The 24,881-nt window shown below is 46.7% G+C and overlaps 1 protein-coding gene across 6 annotated transcripts in view; it reads left to right on the top strand.

Annotated features, from left to right (window-relative positions):
• The window catches only part of LOC144823747 (protein 4.1-like), a 960,864-nt gene that overhangs the window by 896,027 nt on the left and 39,956 nt on the right, over positions 1-24,881 (top strand). For all 6 annotated transcript variants that reach the window (XM_078682548.1, XM_078682547.1, XM_078682545.1 and 3 more), the window contains one exon: positions 18,058-18,165. In XM_078682548.1, the coding sequence (XP_078538674.1) occupies positions 18,058-18,156 (99 nt within the window). In that variant the 3' untranslated portion in view covers positions 18,157-18,165. The remainder of the gene's footprint in view (positions 1-18,057; positions 18,166-24,881) is intronic.

Below are 24,881 nucleotides of genomic sequence, written 5' to 3'. Positions count from 1 at the left end.
GGGAATTTCAACTGCACATTTGAACCCCTGGCTAGGGAGGACATATTGGGCACCAGGGAGGATGACGCTAGGAGAGGTATCCCCTCTCTCTCTTTGGCCCCCATCAGAAGCTGGTCACAAAATGCCATCGACCTTAACGCCCTCTGTCTGGAACATGGCCTTAGGGCCACTAATGGTAGATCGATTTCAGATCCCTCAGGAGCACATACGTTTAATAGAGTGGGTCATTCTTCGCGAATCGACTTCATTCTCCTAAACTACAGCCTCTGGGCCCACCTGATAGACATGGAGGTCCTAAATTCTACTGTTAGTGATCACAACCCCCTATCCCTGTCCCTGTTCTCCCCCTGGACGGGTGTGACCCAAGACCAAACCCCTCATGTCTGGAAAACAACCCATGAAGTAATCCCCACTAATTGCGGGAGACGCCTCAAATGGAATACATTTGAGGCAAATGAGGACAAGATTCGGGGTGTGAAATCCATAATGTCTAATACCGCGACCCGGTTAGACTCCCTGGGAGCCAGTAAGTTTGAGGTTCTAAACTTGTTCTCTGAAACAACAAACGCGCTAGGTGCCCTGTTTGTGGCTCACCCCACAGGTTCAAGGGGTAATGCAAGTGGTAGACCCATGCCAAGGCGGGTTGGTTCTCCCCTGCCTGCCGCGTTGCCAAAAGGGAGCTAATCAAGGCAGTGAAAGCAAAAGATGGGCCCCAGATTAGCCTCGCCAGGCGCAACTACAAAAAGACTTTGTCGAAGGCGAGGGCTGAGCACGAGAATCAGTTTTGGCAAGACTTAAAGGCGGCAAGCTCAAGGAAGGACTCCAAGGGTTTTTGGGACTTAATAAGAACTAGGGACAAACCCACGGACTCTCTCATAACATGCAACATAACCGAGGGTGTGTGGTTCGATCACTTTTCCAAGCTTTATGCTGTGGCCGTGTGCCCCGAAGCTGCAGAGGTGGGACAGTACCCCTCGGGCAATATAGAGCCCAGTGAGGACTTCCTATTCACATCTAAGGAAGTAGAAGGGGCGATTGAGTGCTTGGTCCCTAACAAGGCAGCGGGCCCTGATGGCCTCCCGGGGGATTTGCTCCGGGCCAACCCAGTCGAGTGGGGGAGACTTATCGCCTCCTTAATGAATGCTGGTTTGGCTGGTGCGGCCTTGCCAGACTCATGGAGGGGCGCAGATGTCGTCCCCATCTTTAAGAAAGGGAGTCGGGACGACCCTGCTAATTATCGTCCCATAAGCCTCCTGGATTCCACGCAGAAGGTGGCAGGCAAAGTGGTCCTAGGAAGGGTTCTGCAGTGGGTCGAAGAGAACAACATTCTCTCAGACTTTCAAGCCGGCTTTAGAACTGGCATGGGGATGATCGACTAAGCATTCCGGTTGATGATGCTTTTTTGGAAAGTGGTTGTACTGGGCAAAGGCAGTCTGTACCTTGCATTTATAGATCTAAGGACTGCCTTTGACCTGGTCCCACGTAACCACCTCTGGAGTGTTCTCGATGCGTTAGGCATTCTCCCTTATCTACTGGATATGTTGATATGGTTCCACGCAGACAACTTTGCACAGATCAAGTGGGGTAATCAGGGACAAAAAACATCACGAATACCTGTAAATAGAGGTGTCCGCCAGGGTTGTGTTCTAGCCCCCACTCTGTTTTCATTGTATGTTAACGGAGTCGTGGAGCACCTGCTACAACATCCAGCAGATGCACCATCCCTGGCGGGCAAGAAAACACCTACCCTTCTATTTACAGACGATACCCTCCTGATCTCCAAGTCACCAGTGGGTCTGCAGAGTCTCCTAAACAGTTTTAAGACCTTCTGTGACTCAAGGGGATTAGCCATAAACACGGCGAAGACTAAGTTCCTGGTCTTAACCGCATGCGTGCGGGCGGAATTCCGCTCGTACGCGGAGATTTTTAAAAGCACATGTTACGTGACGAGCTGGACTCGTCATCAGCGTAGCAGGAGGCTACCTCATGACGAGCCCAGCTCGTCATCAGCGTGGAACGGGTTAAACCCCCCGAAGAAGCCAGTTAAACCACCTGCCCTAGATTCAGTTCCACTCAAGAGGGTCAAGGAGTTCGACTACCTAGGCATTCGTCTCTCTGACTCCATGAGTTGGAAATCTCACCATCAAAAAATGCTGCTGACCCACAAGAGGGTGGCGGGCGCCCTTTTAAAGGAACAACGTGCCTCTTCTCTCAAACCAATTGCACCGGTTCTTGATATCTATAGGGCACGTGGTGTCAGTGCAGCTCTCTATGGGGCAGAACTATGGGGTGTGCAGAATGTTGACCAGCTGACCCGCTCCGAAAATAAATTCCATAAGGAACTAATGGCCCTCCCTCACAGTACCCCAACTCTCCCTCTTCTCCTTGATATGGGCACCCGCCCCATTGGCGACCAGGCGAGGCTGCGCCCACTTCTCTTATGGGCCCGTATCTGGAGAGTCTCTGAACTTTCCAGCTACGCAGATGGTCTAAAAGAGATCCTCCTAATGCCTGGCTGGGCTAAGATCCAGTGGCTAAGGGAAGTTAAGCACCTTCTATTAGATCTGGGCCTCGAGGACGCCTGGATCACTAGATCTGCCCCGCCCAAGTCAACACTGAAAAAACTATTCTGGTCCTGGGTGATAGAGGGCAGAAATAGCAATGCCAACTTGTGCAGGTCAACAACAGAATTTCTAATGGTCAAGGAGGTGCATTTTTGTGAGCCGTACCTGGATACTATTTTGGCTTCCTGGGACAGGGCCCTTTATTTTAAATTTAGGGTAGGCGTACTCCCAGTGGGATACAGGACTGCTAGTTGGAAGGTCCCGGCGCAGACAACCCCTTTTTGCCCCTGTTGTATGGCTAGATTAGAGACAGTTTCGCACCTATTGTTTGAATGCCCGGCCTATACAGTCCCCCGTAGCGGATGGCTGAAGCCACTCTGCAGAGAACTCGGGACTAGATCACACAAGGAGGCCCTAAGAATCTTAAAAACGGACCCTCGGCCCCTGTTTGCAAGTGGACTGGCTAAATTCTTAGGCTGGGCATGGCGCATAAGATTTAATAGACTTTCGCATCTTGCCTGAGAGTATTTTAGATTGTTATATGCAATTTTATATGCTAACTGTTTTTACACCATATGTTATTATTTGTCTATTATCCTTATTGTTGTTTTTTTTTTTTATGTATATGTATTGCTTTTTATGATATGAATTATATCGAAATAAAGCTATTTACTTACTTACCATACCTATCACCATCTGCATGTGAGCCTACTGGGATCGATCGCCGGCAACAGCGACGCCGCAAAACTCTGAGGCGGCCCAGATATCCGGCTTGAACGCTATCGGCACTCTTGGGACCTGTGATACAGCAGGGGGAGGCCCGCGGGGGGATGGTGTCCGGAGGCCGCTCACCATCGCTCCCTGCTGTGGACGAGCCCAAGGGGTCCCGGTCCATGCAACGAGGCCTCCCGGGTTGCGCCGTTAACACTGAGTGGGGGCCGCTCCTGACGACTGCAATCTACTTGTGGAGCCACTCTGTCGCGGATTTCTTGACTGCTACCTGCCCGTGCTGTGTCCCGGAGTCGGGCCAGCGGTCGGTCTGGTGTGATGCCATTGCTCCACCGCGCTCTCTGTGCCATTGGGCCCGGCGCGGTGGCGGAGGTACTCGCCCTGTGATTGGCGCTGGGACTTCTGCATCTGCAAGGTTGGTGCCCCTATCTTTGTTGTGCTGGTTGCCCCATCTTCCCAAGGCTGCAGGGGACCCCGTCTGACAAGTGTGGGCCGCAGAGAGGTGAGCGGGCCCTGCGGCCTGGCAGAGACTTGCGTGCGTATGTATCCGGGCCGCCATTTTGGCGTTGGCTACCACCTTGTGGGAGGCCTGGGCCCTGCGCTTGTCCTGAGGACTTCCCATAACATTGCTGGCTGGGAATGGACAGCATGCGTACAGCCTGTGCCCCTAACACCTGTCTTTACTCCTAACCGCTGCACCTCTCTTGCCCCTGTTATCTGGTTTGCGGCCTGCAGTGGGGTACTCCTGTCCCGCGACCTGTTGCGCTACCTATGTGAGGTGTACGATCTCTGCCACATGTCATGTTTCCCACACACGGTCAGCCCTCTTGCCTGGCGGTGCCCGGAACCCACTCCGCACTGGACACAGCGGCTGCTGTAGACACCTAGGTGCCTCCTCGCTTACTCGACTCGAAATCACACCCGCTACAATGGGGCGCCCAAGGGGGAAACAGCCTAATGGGCCGCCCACTGATGACCCACCTCAGGGGGACGCTGACCTTGTTGCACCCCATCCCCCCTCCTCCGACAAACTGGACCTGATTCTGCAGGAGATCAGAGACTCATGTCTGGCAATCAAACGCCAGATTGGCACACTTACTACTAGCCTCACACTTCTGCGTGCAGATCATGGTTAACTTTCAGATACTGTCAAAGACCACGCTGAAACGCTAACTGATCTTGTACCTCAACAAAAAGAACATTCTGACCAGTTGGCCCAACTGAAAAAGCCATTGACTACCCTGCTGGACAGAGCGGAAGATGCGGAAGGGAGGGCACGGCGTAACAATGTCCGCCTCATTGGCATGCCGGAACGATCCGAAGGTACTAATGCAACCCAATTTGTTGAGCAGTGGCTCAGGGAACGGGTGGCCCCGGGGGGACTATCTGCCTTCTTCTGTGTGGAGCGTGCACATCGTATCCCTACAGGTAGGCCAGTTGCAGGTAGGCCACCCAGGCAACTTATAGCCCATATTCTCAATTACAGAGATCACGATCTTCTGCTACAGAGAGCACGGGAAAAAGCCCCCATAAAGTTAAAAAATACCCGAATCTCCCTGTATCCAGACTATACAGTGCAGGTGCAACGTCAGAGAGCCTCTTACCAGCCACTAAAGAGGAAGCTTCAAGTCCTCAATTTGAAATACGCTTTGTTGTTCCCAGCATGCCGAAAAATCATTCACAACCAGAAAACCCACTTTTTTGACTGCCCTGAAGCAGCGAATGATTGGCTTGAAAACAATCTACCCTCCCAATCCTTAGACAATATTGATCAATGGATGCGGGGTATGAAGATGCAGTCCAATAGGCTCAGACCCCGTCTCAATAGAACTTTGTGACCGCTGTCTACTAAAAAAAAAAAAACACCTGAGCAGGCCGTGCTGGAGCAGGCATCGGCGCTGGTGGTGGTCGCCTCCATGCGGGACCCCACACAAGTCTCCTCCCCGGAACAATCTGATGACGATGCAGTGCCGTCGGACTCTGGAAGTATTGACATTCTGTTTCTCTCAAACACCCCACAGATAGTCAAAGACTTATTTGGCTGACATTGTGACCCGATCTCTGTGGTTCTCCCGTAATTATAGACCAGATCTGCTTTGCCGAGGGACAGTAAGGCATTGCCAATATCTGTATAACGTGATTTTTTTTCTTTTGTTTTTCCTTCCCAGGTTTCAGAATAATTCAAAATTTCATATAGTCCCAGCGGGAGTGTAGCTTTGTTTATATCTATATAGAGATGCCTGGTGTGGGGCCCGCCCTCCCTGCAGTTACTGCACGGAGTAACCGTTTGGACGTAGTGAATGTTAGTATATGTTTGGACCAGCATAGTTCGATTGTTGGCCCTAGTATTGGGGTTGTATTTTTTGGTGAAGTTTTCAGTTCCTGATCCACATTACACTTTTTACTGTACTGTATTCACAGCGTCTCCCTAGGGCGTCCTTTTCTTCATGGGTGTTGACATATGGCTGTCTTAGCTAAATATAAAATATTAACATGGAACGTGAGGTGTATGGGATCAGTTCATGAGCGACACCGAATCCACGCCCAGCTAAATAGGCGTAAGGTCCATATAGCTCTTATTCAAGAAACGCATATGACAGATTCGGAAGTCGCCAAACTGCAGAGAAAATGGAAAGGGCAATTCTATGACACATCCTATTCTACCTTCTCAGAGAATCACTCATTTGGGTCCAGAGCGGGGTACCCTTTGTGCTGTTGGAACAGAGTATAGACACGGCAGGGCACTATGTCCTTCTGAGGGGTAAACTTGACGGTGTCCTGATTGTCATTGGTAGTGTGTATGCCCCAAATTATGAACAGAATACTTATCTCACTAGTCTAACATGGTGTTCGAGGCATATGAGCTGCAGATTACACACTGTTCATAGATCGCCACCTATTGTTGGGCCCGGATGTTTGCAGTTTGTTTTTGTCCTGAAAAGTTCTTTGGAAGTCACGAGATAGGTGATTCCTCCTTTGGACCACATTGCGCATGGGCATCGGCTCCCTCCTCAGATTGTTTTTTTCCACCATCGGGCTCGGATGTGTTTTCTGCGCTCCGATTTGGAACTGATTTTTGGCGCAATCCTCACCCAGTTCGATGGTATTGTTTCAATCGCGGTCCCCATCAACGCAACGCTTCTTCGATTCCGGTCGTCGACGAAGGCCTTACTCTCTGGCTCATGGAAAGGACGCCATTCAAGAAGTTTACTCAATATGGGTCGAAGTTTCCCCATACTGATCTACATGAGGTGTGCAACCTTTGCCTCTCCCCAGGAGCACAAGGCCAAAGACTGTTCCGCTTGTGCCTCCTTCCGCTCCAAGAACACGATTCGGGACCGATGAGCTCGAATAACCATGGCTCGCTCGTCAGCTTCGATCCCGGACATCTTTGAAGAGGGCGTTGGCGTGCCAGAACTGCAGCGGCCCGAAGAAAGCGCCAGCTCCTCTGATGCCGAAGACTCAGACGTCGAGGACATCACTCCAGCTCAACGGGTCGTAAGTACACACGTCGGCCCCGACCCTTTCTCGACACCCTCCAAAAAGGCTTCGGTCACACCCTCCCCTTCGGGCCCGGGTGCACACCGAGAGACTGCTTCCCACGCCCTGCCTTCTGGCCCGGCAAAGAAGCCTACCAAGCCTTCAGCCGGCTCGGGCTCGAGTTAGCCTATTCCCAGTGTCGATCCCTATACCGACACCGGAAAAAAAGCCATCTTCCTCAACCACGCCAACCGCTGCTTAAGCACCCAAGCACTCAGCGCCGAAGACTGGCACCGGCTCATCGACGTCAAAACCGCACTCGGAGCCGACTCCGGTGCTTCAGAGCCAAAAAAACATGTTCCGGTTAAGGACATTTCTAAAGGTGCCAGTTCTAAGCCGAAAGACCCTAGACCACCTAACGAGTCGGTGCCGAAAAACCTCCAGAACTGAGAACTTCGACACCGAAGGATCTACCCTCCACAGAAGAGCTTTTTACACCAGATCCTACTCAAAAGACTCTTGTAAAGGATCCTAAGACTGGCCAACTGACTCTTAGCTCGAAGAAGAGATCACTAGAGGCACCTGCACCTTCTCCTCCTCCAAAGAAGAGAGATATTGCAACCTCTCCACCACCTCCCCATACTCTTCCTCCTCCTCCACCACATCTTTCTCCTATACCATCCCCTAATCCAGATGATGATGTAGATACAGAGTCTGATGATACTGGTGGGGGTGCACATGACCCAGTAGGGACCAATAGTCCCCCTCAGTCACCTAATCCATTGGATGATTATACTACCCCTGATTGCCTTACGTCCCTCAAGATGATGTATATCCCTCCAGGCCTTCCCCCATAGAGCACACTATAGGTTTTAACCTACTGGTCCATAGGGCTGTCGACCTGCACACAGACACTGTGGAGGAAGATTTCTTATTGGACACTTTTGACACTAGACAAAGGTCCACTTCGCCAATGCTTAAGGGGTTCATTAGGCATGCATCAGAGGTATTTAAAGATCCTGTCAGGGCTCGAGTCCTCAACCCCCGCATTGAGAAAAAATACAAAGCTGCCCCTACAGATCCAGTTTACATTAGAGGCCCAGCACAGCTAGATTCCTTGGTAGTTTCTAACGCACGTAAACGTGCCAATTCACAAACATCAGGTGAGGCCTCACCACCAGATAAAGATTCTAAACTTCTTGACGCCTCCGGCAAACGAACAGCGTCACAGGCAGCTAACGTATGGCGCATTGCCAATACTAAAGCGCTATTGGCAAGATATGACAGGGCACATTATGATGAACTGGAATCCATAATGCAGTATCTACCAGATAAGTATAAAAGTAGGGCCAATGAACTCATACAGGAAGGTAAAAATATCACCAATACTTCCATTCATTGTGCCCTAGACGCCGCAGTTACTGCCTCGAGGGCAATTAACACCAGTGTCCTTTTGCGTAGGCATGCCTGGCTACGTATTTCAGGTTTCAAACCTGAAGTACAAAATTCCATCTTCAATCAGCCATTTGATGAGAAACACCTATTTGGCCCTTATGTCGATGTATCTTTAGAGAAAATGAAAAAAGACACCGACACAGCTAAATCTATGGGAACCTTGCAATTGCAAGATCTCAGACGTTCTTTTTGTCGCTCAAGATATAGAGGCAACACAAGAGGCTACTCCTCCGATACTTCTCCGATAGCCCCTCCACCTCACATAAGACCCCTAGCCAATCCACATTCACTAAGGGCTACCAAAGAGGGGGCTACAGGGGTAACAACAACAAAGGCAGAGGCAAAACCAACAACTCCCGCTCAGCCTGCACCCCTACCCAATGACTTTCCTCCACTTAAACCCCCCCCCCCCTCATTCCACTCCTGTGGGGGGGAAGAGTACAACAATTCCTTCCTGCCTGGAACAACATCACATCAGACAGGTGGGTGCGACACATTATTCAATCAGGTTACTGTCTAGAACTATCATCTACCCCCCCAAACATACCGCCCAAACAGCGTCCAATGTCACAAGAGCATCTATCACTGCTAAAGCAAGAAGTAATATCTCTACTAGAAAAGGTGCAATAGAACCTGTTCTACACCAAAAAAACAAGGGAGTCTACTCCCTATACATTCTTATCCCAAAGAAGGAAGGCTCTCTAAGGCCTATTCTAGACCTCAGACCTCTAAACATATACATACAGTCAGACCATTTTCCCATGGTCACACTCCAACAAGTCCTTCCTCTGCTGCTACAAAAGGACTTCCTTGCTACCCTAGATCTCAAGGACGCATACTTCCACATTCCCATTCACAAAGCTCACAGGAAGTATCTCAGATTTGTAATAGACGAACAGCACTATCAATTCAAAGTTCTCCCATTCAGAGTCACAACAGCACCAAGAGTATTCACCAAGTGCCTAGCAGTAGTGGCAGCACATTTACGAAGACAGCACATCCACGTCTTCCAATACCTGGACGACTGGCTCATAAAAGCCAGCTCCTACAACCAGTGTGTAGAACACACTCATGCCACTATCCAACTGCTTCACAACTTGGGGTTCACAATAAACCACACCAAGTCCCATCTGCAACCATCCAAAGTATAATAATACCTCGGTGCCACAATAAACACCTCAACAGCGCTAGCTTATCCCTCTCCTGTCAGAATATCCCCATGCAAGACTACAAATGCGTCCTCTCCAAGAGTGCTTAGCACGCCACTGGAACCAGGCTCAAGGTCAATTGACAGATCTAGTGTTCGTGGACGGTCGTACTCCTCGCTCTCTGCAGTGGTGGAACACCAAAAACCTTTCCAAAGGTCGACCGTTCCTTCCCACCTACTGCAAAACACCATGCAAGGCAGGTGGACACCACAACAAAAGTCACTACATATCAATCATCTAGAGTTACTAGCCATATTCCTAGCATTGAAAGCTTTCCAAAAGCAAGTATCAAACAAAGCTGTGTTAGTCCGCAAGGACAACATGACAGCCGTGTATTACATACAGAAGCAGGGCTGAACACACTCCCTGCAACTCTCTCAGCTAGCACAGAACATATGGCGGTGGGCTATACCTCAAAACAAATTCCTCTTAAACCAGCATGTTCTAGGAGTACAAAATACCATAGCAGATCTGTTAAGTCGTCAGACCCAAAAGATCCATGAGTGGGAACTTCATCCGCTGGTTCTTCAACCATTCTTTCAGATGTGGGGTCAACCTCAGATCGACCTCTTTGCCACCCACGAAAACGCCAAATGCCCAAGCTTCGCCGCCACATATCCACACCCACTGTCCAAAGGCAATGCGATATGGATGAACTGGTCAGGCAAATTTGCGTATGCTTTTCCGCCTCTACCACTCATGCCACTAGTAGTACGCAAACTACAGCAGCATTCTCTAACCCTCATCCTAGTTGCTCCAACGTGGGCCAGAAAGCCCTGGTACACCACACTGCTACATCGATCTGTAGTGCCGCACCAAAAACTATACCTATCTCCACGCCTTTTAACCCAGAACCGTGGAGATCTCAGACACCCGGACCCAGCTCAGCTAAACCTTGCGATCTGGCTCCTGAAATCCTAGAATTCTGATATCTTAACCTTCCTCCTGACTTTATGAACATCATAAAAGAGGCTAGACGTTTTATGCAGCCAAGTGGAAACGCTTTGTAATATATTGTCACAACAACAATATTAATCGTCTAGACGTGTCTCTATTCAACATATCATAACTAAGGCTCCCGGTTTTCCGTTTAAACGGATTTTTACATATAAATACAGACGGAAAAATATTTTTCTTCCGTCTGGATTTATACATAGAAACGGAATAATACAACCAAATTGGATTCTGAGAATTGTTCGATCCGTGCTGCAGCCCAGGGTTGCCTCCCCACGCCCCTCTTCCTGATTGCCCTGTATGCCTGCCCAATTTAACACCTGCTGGGCCATTAATCTTTGGTAGGCGCGGGAAAACATTTTCTAGGAGCTCTTGCCTCTGACCTGCCCACCATAGCCCTGATGACGTGCCGGTTACATCCTTTTAGCAAATCAGCTGATCATTCATCATCTCCAGAGCTCTGGCTTTGTAGTGAGCGCTGCACCGGCACAGCAGTCTGTTTTAAGTCACAGTGAAGTGAAAAGGTGGGGGTGGAGGTGAACTTGTATTTCACGGTTTGCATCTCTACGGCAGTTCAACTTTAAGGAGGCCGGGGATGGTGTTAGCAGCGCGAGTACTTAGCGCAAATGTAGGACTGGCAGAAATGAATGTGACCCAAAAAGATCAGAAAGTCAGTTGGCATAAACACATTAGGGAAATTAGGCAGCATTAGCTTTAGGATACTTTCAGGCCTTAAATTAAAATTTATTTCTGAAATGAGAGCTCCCTGCTTCAGAGGAGGTAGTTTACTCTCTCAGCTGTGGATAGTCAGCCCGCACCACAGAGAGAAGCATGGAACTGACAATAAGGAGAACAAGGCATTTAATATCTGTAATATATGAAGAACGTAGACAGCTCTTTCATGCCATCTTTGGCCAGGTTACTGAAAGTGCACTCATCTAAATTCTAAATGTGTTTATTATGGCCTGTGAGAGTGTTTTCAATATTGTAACACAGCAGCAGCTGACACTAATATTACTGCAAGTAATCTCTGTAACACCCTCCCATTTCACATATGAGAGGTCCTGTTTTGATCGAACAGAAAAGTTTTTTGTGGAAGTTGTATGAAACATACACAACATTGGTCTTCCAAATGTCTATAATAGACTCTCACATATTGTATTGTGTTTGCTTAATTTGGAGCATATATACATATAGGTAAACCTATAATAACTATGTGCACTGCCTATTTAAATAAATGTGGGAAAATACTAGTTGCAGCATCTTTTTTTGCTTGCGACAAAAATAAATGCGGATATATACAGATAAAATGACAAAAAAAGAAATATGGATAAATACAGACGGAAATGTTAAAATAAATACCATAAAACCGGGAGCCCTAATCATAACATACTTATTACATCTTCAAAAATGTAACTTAGCCTACACGTCTATTAGACTGCATCTTGCTGCCATAGCAGCATATCTACAGAACAGACAGCTTCTATCTCTGTTCATAGTGCCTGCTATTAAAGCTTTCATGGAAGGCCTCAAGCGAATAATTACTCCCAGGGTACCCCCTTCACCAATGTGGAATTTAAACATTGTTCTCACACTGCTAATGGGAACTCCCTTCGAAACTTTACATAAATGTGAACTACAATTTTTAACATGGAAGGTTGCGTTCCTAGTAGCTATTACTTCACTACCGAGAGTTAGTGAACTACAAGCACTAACTATTCAAGAACCTTTCTTGTAAATGCATCACAATAAGGTCGTTCTCCGTACCAATCTAAAATTCCTTCCCAAAGTCATCTCTCCCTTACACCTTAATCAATCTGTGGAACTCACTTTGTTCTTCTTGCAGCAACAAACAATAGCAGAAAGAGCTCTTAATACCTTAGATGTCAAAAGAGCATTGTTATACTACATTGAAAGAACACAACCCTTTCGTAAGACCAAACAACTTTTTGTGTCTTTCTCACCACCACACAAGTGCAACCCTATATCAAAATTTGGGACAGCCAGGTGGATTGTTAAATGCATACAAATTTGCTATCACAAAGCTAAACGTACGTTATCTGTTCCTCCTAAAGCCCACTCTACAAGGAAGATGGGGAGCTTCAAAGGCATTTTTAGGGAACATTCCCTATGACATCTGCAAAGCAGCTACATGGTCTACACCGCACACATTCACGAAACACTATTGTGTAGATGTGCAAACTAAACAACAAGCTATTGTGGGCCAGGCTGTTCTCAAAACATTATTTCAAACTACTGCAATGGATAGGGGTGGTCGCCGCTAAGAATGGGTACTGCTATACAATCTATGCACAGTGTTTATTCTGCAGCTCATATGGCTTGAAGGGAAAATGCTACTTACCAGTATGCATCTGTCTTGGCATGTAGAGCTGCAGAGTTACACACGCCTACCCACCTCCCTGGCTACCCTTATCTGTTCCAGTATTATCTTAATTAGATACAGCTTAACATGGACATCCTTACTTCTCTTGCAAAGCGCCATCATTTCCCTAATGGCGAAAAACAATCTGAGGATGGAGCCGATGCTCATGCGCAATGTGGTCCAAAGGAGGAGTCCTTTATCTCGTGCCTTCCAAAGAACTTTTCAGGACAAAAACAAACTGCAAACATCCGGGCCCAACACTAGGTGGCGATCTATGCACAGTGTTTAACGCTGCAGCTCTACATGCCAAGAACAGATGCATACTGGTAAGTAGCATTTTCCTTTAATGGATTGGGTAGTGCACCCTTGGCTTATTGGCGGGGACTTTAATTCTGTCTTGGATGTGCATCTGGACCACTCTCATCCCCCGGTCCAAGGTGCAGTGACTACCAAAACTGCAGATTTTTTTACACACTTGGGCTATGGGTTGGAAGATCAGTGATGTGTGACGGATACACCATCCCGATAGTCGGGAATATTCATTCTACTCCCCTCCACATCAGCTACACACGCTGATAGACAGAATCTTTTGCACAACGTCCTTGTCACCCCAAGTTGAATCCACATACCGCGGGAAAACATTATCCGATCACAATCCACTCGAAGTGCTACTTGAATGGGGAAGGGTTCCTGCCCCGGTCCTGACATGGCGATTATGGCTATTCTCACTTGAAGATGGGGTATTCCGTAGTACCTTAGGTACCGCCATTACTAATTATTTCACAGAGAATGCTGGTTCGGCATCCTCATGCTCAGTTGAGTGGGACTTGTTTAAATCAGTGATCGGGGGACAGCTATAGGGGCTACTATTGGGACTCAACCTGGAACTGCAACAGAACCTCATTTAGGTGGAAGACTCATTGAATAAATTAGAAAATGAGGCCATCATTGACCCCTCTCGGCAGGCACCGCTTACAGGAAGCCAGAATTCAACATGCAGAGCTACTTGAACGACTCCGCCTAATAGACTACAGAACGTACACACAATATAGTCATAAAGAGGCAGACAAATCAGGGACCCTTCTGGCATGTCTCATTCGAGAAGCCCCTCCCCCGGTTCCCATAACGGAAGTATCCCTCCCAGATGGCACTACAGTTTCCACCCAAGCTGATATCAACACGGCGTTCTATACTTATTACAAGACCCTATACACTGGTCCGACTGTTATGCCCCATGATCTTCTAACATCTTTCCTGGACGACCCCACATTCCCTACACTGTCAGCGGATGCACAGTCGGACCTTGAGGCCCCTATTAACAAGGCTGACATACTAGGAGCCCTTAAAGACCTCCCTAGAAACAAGACCCCAGGTCTGGACTGATTGCCGGCGGAGTTTTACTTGATCTATGCCGAGCAGCTGGCTCCACACCTAGAGAACCTTTATATGACGGCACTAGATAAGCGCACGCTCCCCACTACGACTATGTAGGCCCTGGTTGTTTCCCTTCCCAAACCTAATAGGGACCCCCGTCATATATCGGGCTATCGTCCTCTCTGCAGTTTAGCTACTGAGTATAAAATACTCAACAAAATATTAGCTCAGCGCCTGCTCTCTTATCTCCCAAAACATATTAATATTGACCAGTGCGGCTTCGTACCAGGCCGCAGCACATCCCTCAATAGCAGGCACCTTCATTATCTTATGGAAACTGCAGCAGCCCTTTCCGACTCTGCTGGGTGCATCTTTCTTGATATGCAACAGGCATTCGACTCTTAAAAAATTTGCCATCCCAAAGGGCTACGTGAAATGGGTCGAGCTTTTGTACGCCTCCCCCACGGCTCGGGCCCAGATAGGCTCATATATTTCGGCTGCATACTCTGTGGCCAGGGGTACCCGGCAGGGCTGTCCTCTTTTGCCAATACTGTTTGTCTTGGCACTGGAACCCCTACTCCTCAAGCTTCGTAAGGATGCCATGGACTTGGGGATACCAACAACTACCGTGACATATGTCGCATCTGCTTATGCCGATGACATTATTCTTTACTTAAAGGACCTCACTGCAAGCCTAGAACCCATTCCGTCTATATTTAAATGCTTTGGGCAGATATCGGGCCTGGTCATTATCGCCAAAAAGTCTCATGCCTTCATTATGCGACATAGGGACGCTCCGGACCCAATGGCTTTCGGAGAACTACTATGGACGACCGCCTCAGACACTTTTAAGTACTTGGGTATACAAATCTATAGTACTCCCCAGGACTTCATTTATGGCAATCTATAGAGGGCAATACAGTCCCTTCGGAAGCTGGTCTCTTTTTGGACCTCATTGCCATTGTCTGTGATGGGCAGGATAGCCATCTCAAAAATGGTGATGCTCCCCTACCTCCTCTATTTTTTCGCCAACATACCGGTTATAATCCTGTCTCTAATTTTTAAGACATTAGACACTCTAATGTTAGACCTTGTCTGGGGAAAGGGACGTAGGAGAGTGGGCCTGGCAAAACTACAGCTCCGATCTGAGGAGGGCGGTCTAGGAGCACCGGACTTTCGGGCATATTGTATGGCCAGTCAACTACAATGGCTGTTCAATTGGCTAGTGGGCAGACACACCCAAGAAATTGGGTATACTGCCTGACTTCTCGGTCAGGGTACTCTTCACGCTTTACTTTTACCACGGGGTAGAATCCCACCTACGGCTCCCCCCTTGCTTAGCACAGCATTGATGTACTGGAAGAAGACTCTTCAGTACACAAAGAAAGCCCTCCCATACTCTCCCAATATTCCCTTCCTTGGGATCCCTGTCGCACACAGGTTAATTTAAAAAATGATTGTGTTCCCCTGGGAACGGGATGCGGTGTCCACTGTTGGGGCACTATTCGTAGAGGGTACACTAGTGGACCACAACAATTTCACCCGTGCTCAGGGGGTCCCCCCAACACTGTTTCTTCTTCATGCTACCATCATCCATTATATCAAACGTCATTGGTTCCCCGATGGTATAGAACCCCCCCAAAGCATGAACTTGTATATGCTACACATCTGATGGGTACCGGTCGTCATCTCACCCGGTGGCTCTACAGGGGAATTTGCATACACTCAGGAACATCGCTGACTCCACTTCGGACTAAATGGTCACTGGGTTTGAGGAGGGAGCTAACAGATGGGAATGGACATCTATACAAGAATTTCCCAAGAAAGTCTCCCGCAATGCTAAATTTAAATACATACAATACATGATTCTACACAGGGCCTATCTTACCCCACATCGTTTGAATTGTATCTACCCGGATGCTCAGCTTTCTTGCCCCAGGTGTCATGAAGTGGATGCAGACCTGCTTCACATGCTGTGGCATTGCCCCCGCTTGCGAACTTACTGGCAAACAATTATGGAATCCAGAAGTTCACTGGTACGGCTGACTGGTTGGCTGCGGATAGCTGTCTACTAGGCCTCCATAAACGCCCCAATAAACAGAGTTCAGTATAAATTTGCAGACCTGGCTGTACTTGTTGCGAAACGGGCCATCACCATGAGATGGAAATCCGCCAATCCCTCTACAGCACTGACCTGGCAGACGGAAAGGAACAGGTGGGGCACTGCAGAGAGCTCAATCATAAGGCATGAAGAATTCCGAGGCCACCGCAGAACTCCTATTTCCATGGAATGGTACCAAATGTTAGAAACATTTAAAGCCCTTGACTCACTTACCCCTTCGGTCTCCCCAGCAGGACCCATGTCACTCACTGCTCCCATACCTCCTACAGTCAATCTGCCCGAAGTTGAGTAACATCATGCTACGTTCCTTTGTTATTGCCTAGGGATGTATGTATCTGTATGTAATATTGCATACGTTTTGTATATTCTTACAGCCAAACCGGTGAATGCAATTTTCTTTTGAGATACAATACGTAGCCTGGACCAGAGGACTAGGGGGGAGGGGGGTAACTTTGATTGTTTTTTCCTTATCTTTTTTTATTCACTTTACGTGATGCACTGTTTAGCTCACCAGAAAAGAGCAAGTTCTCTCTACTGCCTGGATAGCCGAGTAGGCGAACCGCTCTGCACATTTCCGATCCTTGAAGGATTTTGATGTCCTTTTATCAATGGGTGTATCATATATCTAATGAGCGTGTATTATTGTATTTGGAAACTCAATAAAAATTTATGTTTTAAAAAGAAATGTGGTCTTTCCTGATAGTTATTTTTCTCATTTGGGTTGTTAACTAAAACCAGATCATATCAGATCAGCTTCTTTTTATTGGAATCTCTCTTCAGCAATGTAATTTACCACTCTTTACCTGGAAACTAATACATTTAGCAAATGAATTAGGACCACAGACCTCCCAAGATATGTCTAACAGTGAAGCTCCAGCTAAATTATTAGACAACGCATTTTATAAAATAAAGGAGCAATCTTGGACTGCAGGAAAGCACTCCTATTTGTACAAGTAAAATATAATGTAATTTTTTTAAAAAAATATGCATTTTATTTGTTTAAAACCGTGTGTATATTGTGAAATTGGTTTACCTCTACCCCTTCCCAAAGACAGCAGTTATACCTTGCGTATACCACCCTTGTAAACACCCTTCACACTCTAGTCTTTAACATAACCCAATATTTGGCATCCTGTCACGCACCAACATCACTTAAGTAAAATAACCTCAAGATCTCCTGCCACCCTCCCCACACTGTAACTTCCGTCCTCCTCCCTGGTCAAAACCTTGCTCTTCACTCTAGTAGAGCCGCGCACTGCCGATGCACCGACAGGCTCTGTTAAAGAGCACCTATCAGTGCTGCCTATAGTCCTCTGTTAGCTCGGTCTGCTTGAACTGGCTAAATGGATTATCTTCACTCTCAGGTTTTCGGAATACCGAGATTGACTGGAGTCTGCTGAGGCAGAAGATAGTCGCCCTCCTTTCTGTTGCTTCGGTTTCTGGGCGAGGTGAAGATCAGAGTGGATGCAAGTGGTTCCCCCTTATGACATAGTAATAGTAGAAAAAAGCTTTGTTTTCCACTGTTGTGACATTAGAACAGTGACTACCCAGGTTAGGAATCTAGTAGTCATGCTAATGGCTCTGTATCAGAGCCATACTTAACTGTTGCTTATTGGACTGGCATGCTGTGTAAAGGGTTTTTTCTGAACAATGAATAGAATGCATTTCTCCTTGTTTTGAAATTAGAGTATTTTTCCTAATTATAGCAAGGAGAAATGTTTGCTACCTATATTAGTGTTATTCATTCAGAAGAGTGAGGCACTGACTTGCTTGTGTTTCTTTTCTAAGGTTCTGGTTCAGGCTATTAAGGAAGCAAAGGAGCAGCACCCAGACATGTCGGTGACAAAAGTGGTTGTCCATCAGGAAACTGAGATCGCAGAAGAGTAGCAGTGCAAGGTAATACGAGTATACATCATGGATCAAACAGTGCAGGCTCTTATATCATTTTAAATCAGTGTCTTAACAATATGCATTTGTAATCAAATAATCAAGTCACTATTTGTCATTAACTTGCTATTCTTGTAAACTGTTATTTTTGGCAGTAATTCTACTACTATTCTGTGGTGAAGTTGATCTGTAAATGCTCTTCATATCTGTAGTCACGGATCAAAATTTGAAAAGTAAACAAATCTCCTTAGGCGAGGCAGCATTTTCCCCTTCCTTCTGTCCAGTTTGGGATGTGCAGATTTTCAGAGGATCCGTGAATCTGAGCGATCAGACTGGCTGGAAGTACCTGAAAATGTTTGTTACGCCAGGCGCTGAAGAGTGCACCCTGACACTAAGGTATGTAAAGTAGATGGGGGTATGGGCGAGCATCCCCTATTCCAGAGAGGATTTGGAATGGTCCTAGGGAGCCTGGTTTTGTCCCCAAAAATAAGATAAAAGATCTCTATTTTCCGTGCTGGAATTCTTTGAATAAACCGTATTTCAACACGTTGTGAGGAGATCTATGGATTTGTTTTTGGGAACGTGACAACAAAACCGTGATTGGATTATTTTCCAGCACCTCACTGGGTGAAGTGGCCAGGGGAGAAAGCCGGAACGCGTATCTTTTAACTCTGGGATTGAGGGTGACCGGAGAGTATATATATATATATATATATATATATATATATATATATATATATATATATATATATATATATATATATATATATATATATATATATATATATATATATATATATATATATATATATATATATATATATAATCCTCCTCAGCACGCTCTGCGCTCGCAGACACCGCCTCCACGCCAGCATAAATGAGGAACGGACCAACGAAGTCAGCAACAGATGGATTTATTTACAAAAACAGAACCAGCGACGCGTTTCGAGCTGAAAAGCCCTTGATCACGCTGCCATATATATATATATATATATATATATATATATATATATACTAGCAGCCCGCCCGACCTTGTCCGGGTGCAACAGGCTTCCCCGACCCCCGCCCGCCCCGACATTGTGCAGCAGCCCAGGACCCCGCCCGGCCCGTCCCCCGCCTGCCCCGTCCCCCGCCTGCCCCGACCCCTGCCTGCCCCGACATGGGTCCCCTTACCTGAGCCGCCGCTCCTCCCGCCTGTCCGCTGCTCGCACCGCCGCTGGCCTGTCCGCTGCTCCTCACGTCACCGCTCCTCCCCGCGCCATGTCCGCCGCTCCTCGTCGCGCTCCTCCCCGCGCCATGTCCGCCGCTCCTCGTCGCGCTCCTGGACGCCGCTCCTCCCTGCGCTCCTGACGTGAGCACGCACGTCGCGGCCGGCGCTACTTCGGAGGGCCTACTTTTTTTTAACTGTACATTTTTAAATCACGTTTTAAAAAAAATGTATATAGCCTATAACCATCTACACACCCTGACGATTCCAACGGTGTATCGGGTGTGTGGATTGGCGCTGTGGTTCCCGAGTTTACCCGCCTCAAAGGCTGAAAGTTCTTCCTTTATTATAGTAGTATAGATATATATCCTTATATATATATCCTTACTCCAGCGCTCTGACGAGACTTTGGCCCCATGGAGGGTGGTACATGCACCAGGAGAGCACCCGGTTGAATAAATCCACTAATGTCCGTATTGAAAAACAAAATGCACTCTCAGGCTTCAATAAGATAAAGAAATCAGGAAGTTTAATTCCTCGCTACGGGTTTCGGCGGTAAAGCCTTGTTCACGTTATATTAGAAATTAGCATTTAAACAACCTTAGAAATTCACTGAAAAAACCATAGGTTTCAGGGAAGTTATAGTTCGTTGAACTTATCACTCGTACAAAACCAGTGAAATTCCCCCGTTATAGTTAGTTCAGCTAACTATAACTCGCGCGCCCGCAATGCACTGCTGATCACGTCACATATTACATCACTGATGACATGGTCAGTGACAACTCTCATGACATCACTCATGACATCACTGATGACATCATCCTTGTGATAGAGTGGCAGAGCTCCTCGCACCCTAATATAACTTTTGTTACACACACTCAAAAATAGAAACTAACATTTTCAAAACAATGGACATACCAATACCACTTACAACACACCTATTCAGTAATTCCAAGATCTACACACACTTCCACTAATTCACCAAGTCCTATATATTCACTCATACAGTACTCACTCATCATATGTACCCATACACCTATACATCCTGTTACACACTGACACTCATCCATAGTTACTCACACACATAGTCACACATGCAAACAAAGTATCAAACATCCATTTACTTGCATATACAGTTATACACACACCACCACACTTACTTCTACAGAAACGTACACATACTTACTCTCTTAAGCAATCACTTATAGAAACACATCCTAATTTATACAGGAACTCTTCCAATCTCTCACTCTCACATATACTGACTTATATACACCAATACTCACATATACTAGTTTAAAACATATGTAGTTACCCATAAAGACACTATTGAGACAGTCATTCACTCACTAACACACCCATACACACACTCATCCACCCGAACAGTCCTGCACACATGCTGTCTTCAACACATACAAACAGTGAGTCACTCATTCATGCATCTAATACCCCCACCTAACCATACAGACACTCAGACACTCATACTGATACTCAAAACACCAACTAATAACCTATATAGACACTCATGTAACTACTCACCAACCCATGCAGCCACTTATACACAGAGAGACTAGTACAGATTTGACATATTTAAACATTATTCACTAACCCATGTATTCACTAAGATACACTTAATCAGTCCGTTATACAATCAATTTTACAAAAAACAAATTATCGATTAAAACACTTATATACCCATTTATTCTTCCATCGACCTTGAGATATACATATATAAAACATATTTAATTTTCAGAAAAACACACATTCACTGGATGATGTCATCAGTGATGTCATGAGTGATGTCACTGACCATGTCATGTGTGATGCAATATGTGACATCGTCAGCAGTGCATTGCGGGCGTGCGAGTTATAGTTAGCTGAACTAGCTATAAAAGGGGAATTTCACTGGTTTTGTACGAGTGAAATGTCCAACTAACTATAACTTCCCTGAACCTTATGGTTTTTTCAGTGAATTTCTAAGGTTTTTTAAATGCTAATTTCTAACTATAACCTGCCTGAAACCTATGTTTTTTTCAGTGAATATATATATATATGTGTGTGTGTGTATATAAAAAGGTGCCATCAATGTGGTACCTCTGGAAGAAAGGGGAACATGAATTTTTGGAGACCTGACACCTACTCCAGAACTTCATATTCTGAATTTGTTCATGCAACACAAGTAGTTGCTTTCTTTCAGCCAAGTCCTACAAGATCTGAACATGAGGTCTACTGGTTGCCGTCCATGTATCATCAAAATGCCTATTTCTGTCTTCTGGTTCTCCCTACTTACAAACTTTGCCTGAGGTTCACAGTGAGTTCCCCGCACTGTCAGTGTTTTACCACTCATACACTTCTTTACGACATCCCTGGCAGTTGTGACGGCATCTCTGCGTCTGTCGAGATCTCATTTATTTCCATACTTGAGTGGGTGCTGGTGAAAACAGAGTCTCCAGCACTGGTCACTGAGCACTTGCGGCAGACAACCACTCTCTTGCCTGACCTGGGCTTAACCATACATTTCTGAACAGTCTCCTACATAGAGGGTGCCTGCGACAGGAGCAGGGCTGAAGACAACCCGCATGAAGGCCATTTTACCTCTGAGGATTTCGGATTTTCGAGAAATGATTCAGAGTTTTATTTTACTCTGGTTAATTGTATTGTAGTGTATCAAGCATTTGTATGGCGCAAACCTGTCACCCTACGGTTATCCTGGCGCTAGAACTTCAAAAGGTATTACGGTTGAACCAGTCCGTCATTACAGCGGGGGTACTAGATATCGCCCCTCGGGAATAGCCAGGTTTTCACCAGCTTTCTAAAGCCGGTTAGCGTGTAGGAGTGTCTAATGGACTGGGGAAGATCATTCCAGAGTTTAGCCGCCACCACGCCAAAGGCTCTACCGCCCATCCTGGCTCTCTTAAAGCTGATGGTCTTTACCAGGTTTACATTGGAAGAGCGGAGCTGCCTTTCCGGATTGTACCAAGAAAATCTTTCCCGTAGAGGAATAGGGCCCATTCTGTGTGCCGCTTTGTACACGATGCATAGGGACTTGAAATGGATCCTCTCTTTGATGGGCAGCCAATGTAGATCTCTCAAGGCTGCAGTGGTAGAGGTCCTCCGTTGCCTATTCAGAGCCAGTTTAGCTGCCATAGACTGAACTCTCTGTAATCTCTGTATGATGTACTGTGGTGCTCCCAAGTACAGAGCATTACAGTAGTCCAGTCTACCGAGAATTACACTCTGTACCACAAGGGAGCGCATGTCCTTGGGCAGGAGCGGAAGGATCTGATGTAGCATTCGCAACAACGCAAAGCATATGTTGGTCGTTTTTTTAACCTGGGATTCCATCTGGAGATTACCCTCCAATTGTACCCCCAGGTTACGCACAGTTTGGGCCGGAATCAAGGGGTCGTCCTCTAGGGTGAGCTTAAAGTCTGGTATTAGCGATTGGTGCACACTAGAGGAAGGACAGAACAGCACCTCTGTTTTCCCCCCATTAAATTGCAGAGAGTTCTGCCTGAGCCAGCCTGCTGTCCGGCGCATACACTCTTGAAACTTGTCCATCGATACCGCCCTTTCCCTTTCAGGGAAAACACCAATTGGGTGTCGTCCGCATAGTTGACCAGGTCGATATCGAAGGACTTGATCAAAGAGAGAAGGGGACGCAGATAGATATTAAAGAGGATGGGGCTAATCGCCGATCCCTGCGGAACCCCATGCACAACTAAAGACTGGCTCGCCTCATAAGGAGGCAGTGACACTATCTGTTGCCTTCCAGTTAGGTAGGAACGTAACCATTGCAAGGCACATCCTTTTACCCCCATCGTTTTTAATCTCTCCAGCAGTACTGTATGGTTCACCATGTCGAATGCGGCCGATATATCAAGTAATACTAAAACGGAAGATTCTCCCTTGTCTGTTCGCATCCAAAGATTGTCCATAACGGTGACCAAGGCAGTCCTTGTCTAGTAGGAGGTTGTCCTCCAGATATCCAGACATGGTTTTGCTGACAATTGTTCCCAAGATTTGGTATGGTAGGAGAGATATTGGAGAGATATTGGTCTAAAATTGACTGGAACCAGGGGATCAAGGGAGGGTTTCTTGAGCAGTTGAGTGATTATCGCCTTCTTCCATGTTTCCGGGACTACTCCCTCTTCTAAAGATTGGATGCAAATTTTGCTTTACCAAGGGAAGGTCTCCTTACCAGATGTTTTCCAGATTCTATGGGGTAAGGGGTCCCCGGGGGGAGCCAGATGTAATGCTCAGGGCCAGCTCATTAAACCGGTCCTCAGATGGAACCTGGAAGTTTTCCAAACAGGAGACTGCTATAGGTTCTTCTCCTAATCTTCCGATCCGGTAATCCCAGTTGTTAACATTATTGGGGCCTAATTTGCCCACGATCTTGACTTTTTCCTCAAAATCTATCGCGATCGAATCGCAGAGTTTCTGTGAGGCGACCACCTTGTTGCTTGTGCAAGTTGGGTGTGAGAGATTCTTCACGATGCTAAACAGTGCTTTGGTGCGATTCGGAGCATGCAGAATAGAATCGGCGAAGAAATCTGCTTTGGCCTTCGCAATGCCTTCCTTGTAGCGGGCCTGAGCTACTTTTAGTTCCTTTCTATCTATATCCGCATAGTTTCTCCTCCATTTTCTCTCCAGTGGTTCTAACATCAGGGGAATATTGAGCCGTAATAGTGAATTTTCCACTCTGTTCATCTAAATTTGAACTAGTGGAAGGTCCCCTCCAATCTATTGGTGGGCTGTCTTTTCAGCTTCAAGCTATTGTGATCACAGTTTGCTCCTTGCTTGGCTGGGATGCCCATTTGGGTCACATGATGGCGCAATGTCTTTGGTTGGCATCTGAACAGCATCAGCACATAAATGTGTGAGAGCTGGTGGCAGTCTGTCTTGCAGTTTAGGTGTTGCTCTATTCCATCTCAGCGAGCAGCATTCAGATTTTGTCAAACAATACCAACACCATCCATAATATCAAATACAGAGTGGCTCTGGGCTTCGCACCCTATTTTTGGAGGAGATTTACCTGTAGAACAGGTTGAAGCACCGAGCAATCTTCCTTGTGGTGGTTCACCTATCAGGCTCCTTAAGTCTGAGAGTGTATACTGTCATTCGCCTCTCTGAGACTAAGGGTGGGAGTTTTCCAATCAGGAGACTGCTATAGGTTCTTCTCCTGATCTTCCGATCCGGTCATCCCAGTTGTTATTAATATTGGGGCCTAATTCGCCCACGATCTTACTGACTTTTTCCTCAAAATGTATCGCGATCGAATCGCAGAGTTTCTGTGAGGCGACCACCTTGTTGCTTGTACAAGTTGGCTGTGAGAGATTCTTCACGATGCTAAACAGTGCTTTGGATGCGATTCAGAGCATGCAGAATAGAATCGGCGAAGAAATCTGCTTTGGTCTTCGCAATGCCTTCCTTGTTGCGGGCCTGAGCTACTTTTAGTTCCTTTCTATCTATATCCGCATAGTTTCTCCTCCATTTTCTCCCCGCCCTCTTACAA

Source organism: Lissotriton helveticus, chromosome 3_1 (assembly GCF_964261635.1).
Source record: "Lissotriton helveticus chromosome 3_1, aLisHel1.1, whole genome shotgun sequence".
NCBI classification, from domain to species: domain Eukaryota; kingdom Metazoa; phylum Chordata; class Amphibia; order Caudata; family Salamandridae; genus Lissotriton; species Lissotriton helveticus.
This window is presented reverse-complemented; position numbering and strand designations above follow the sequence as displayed.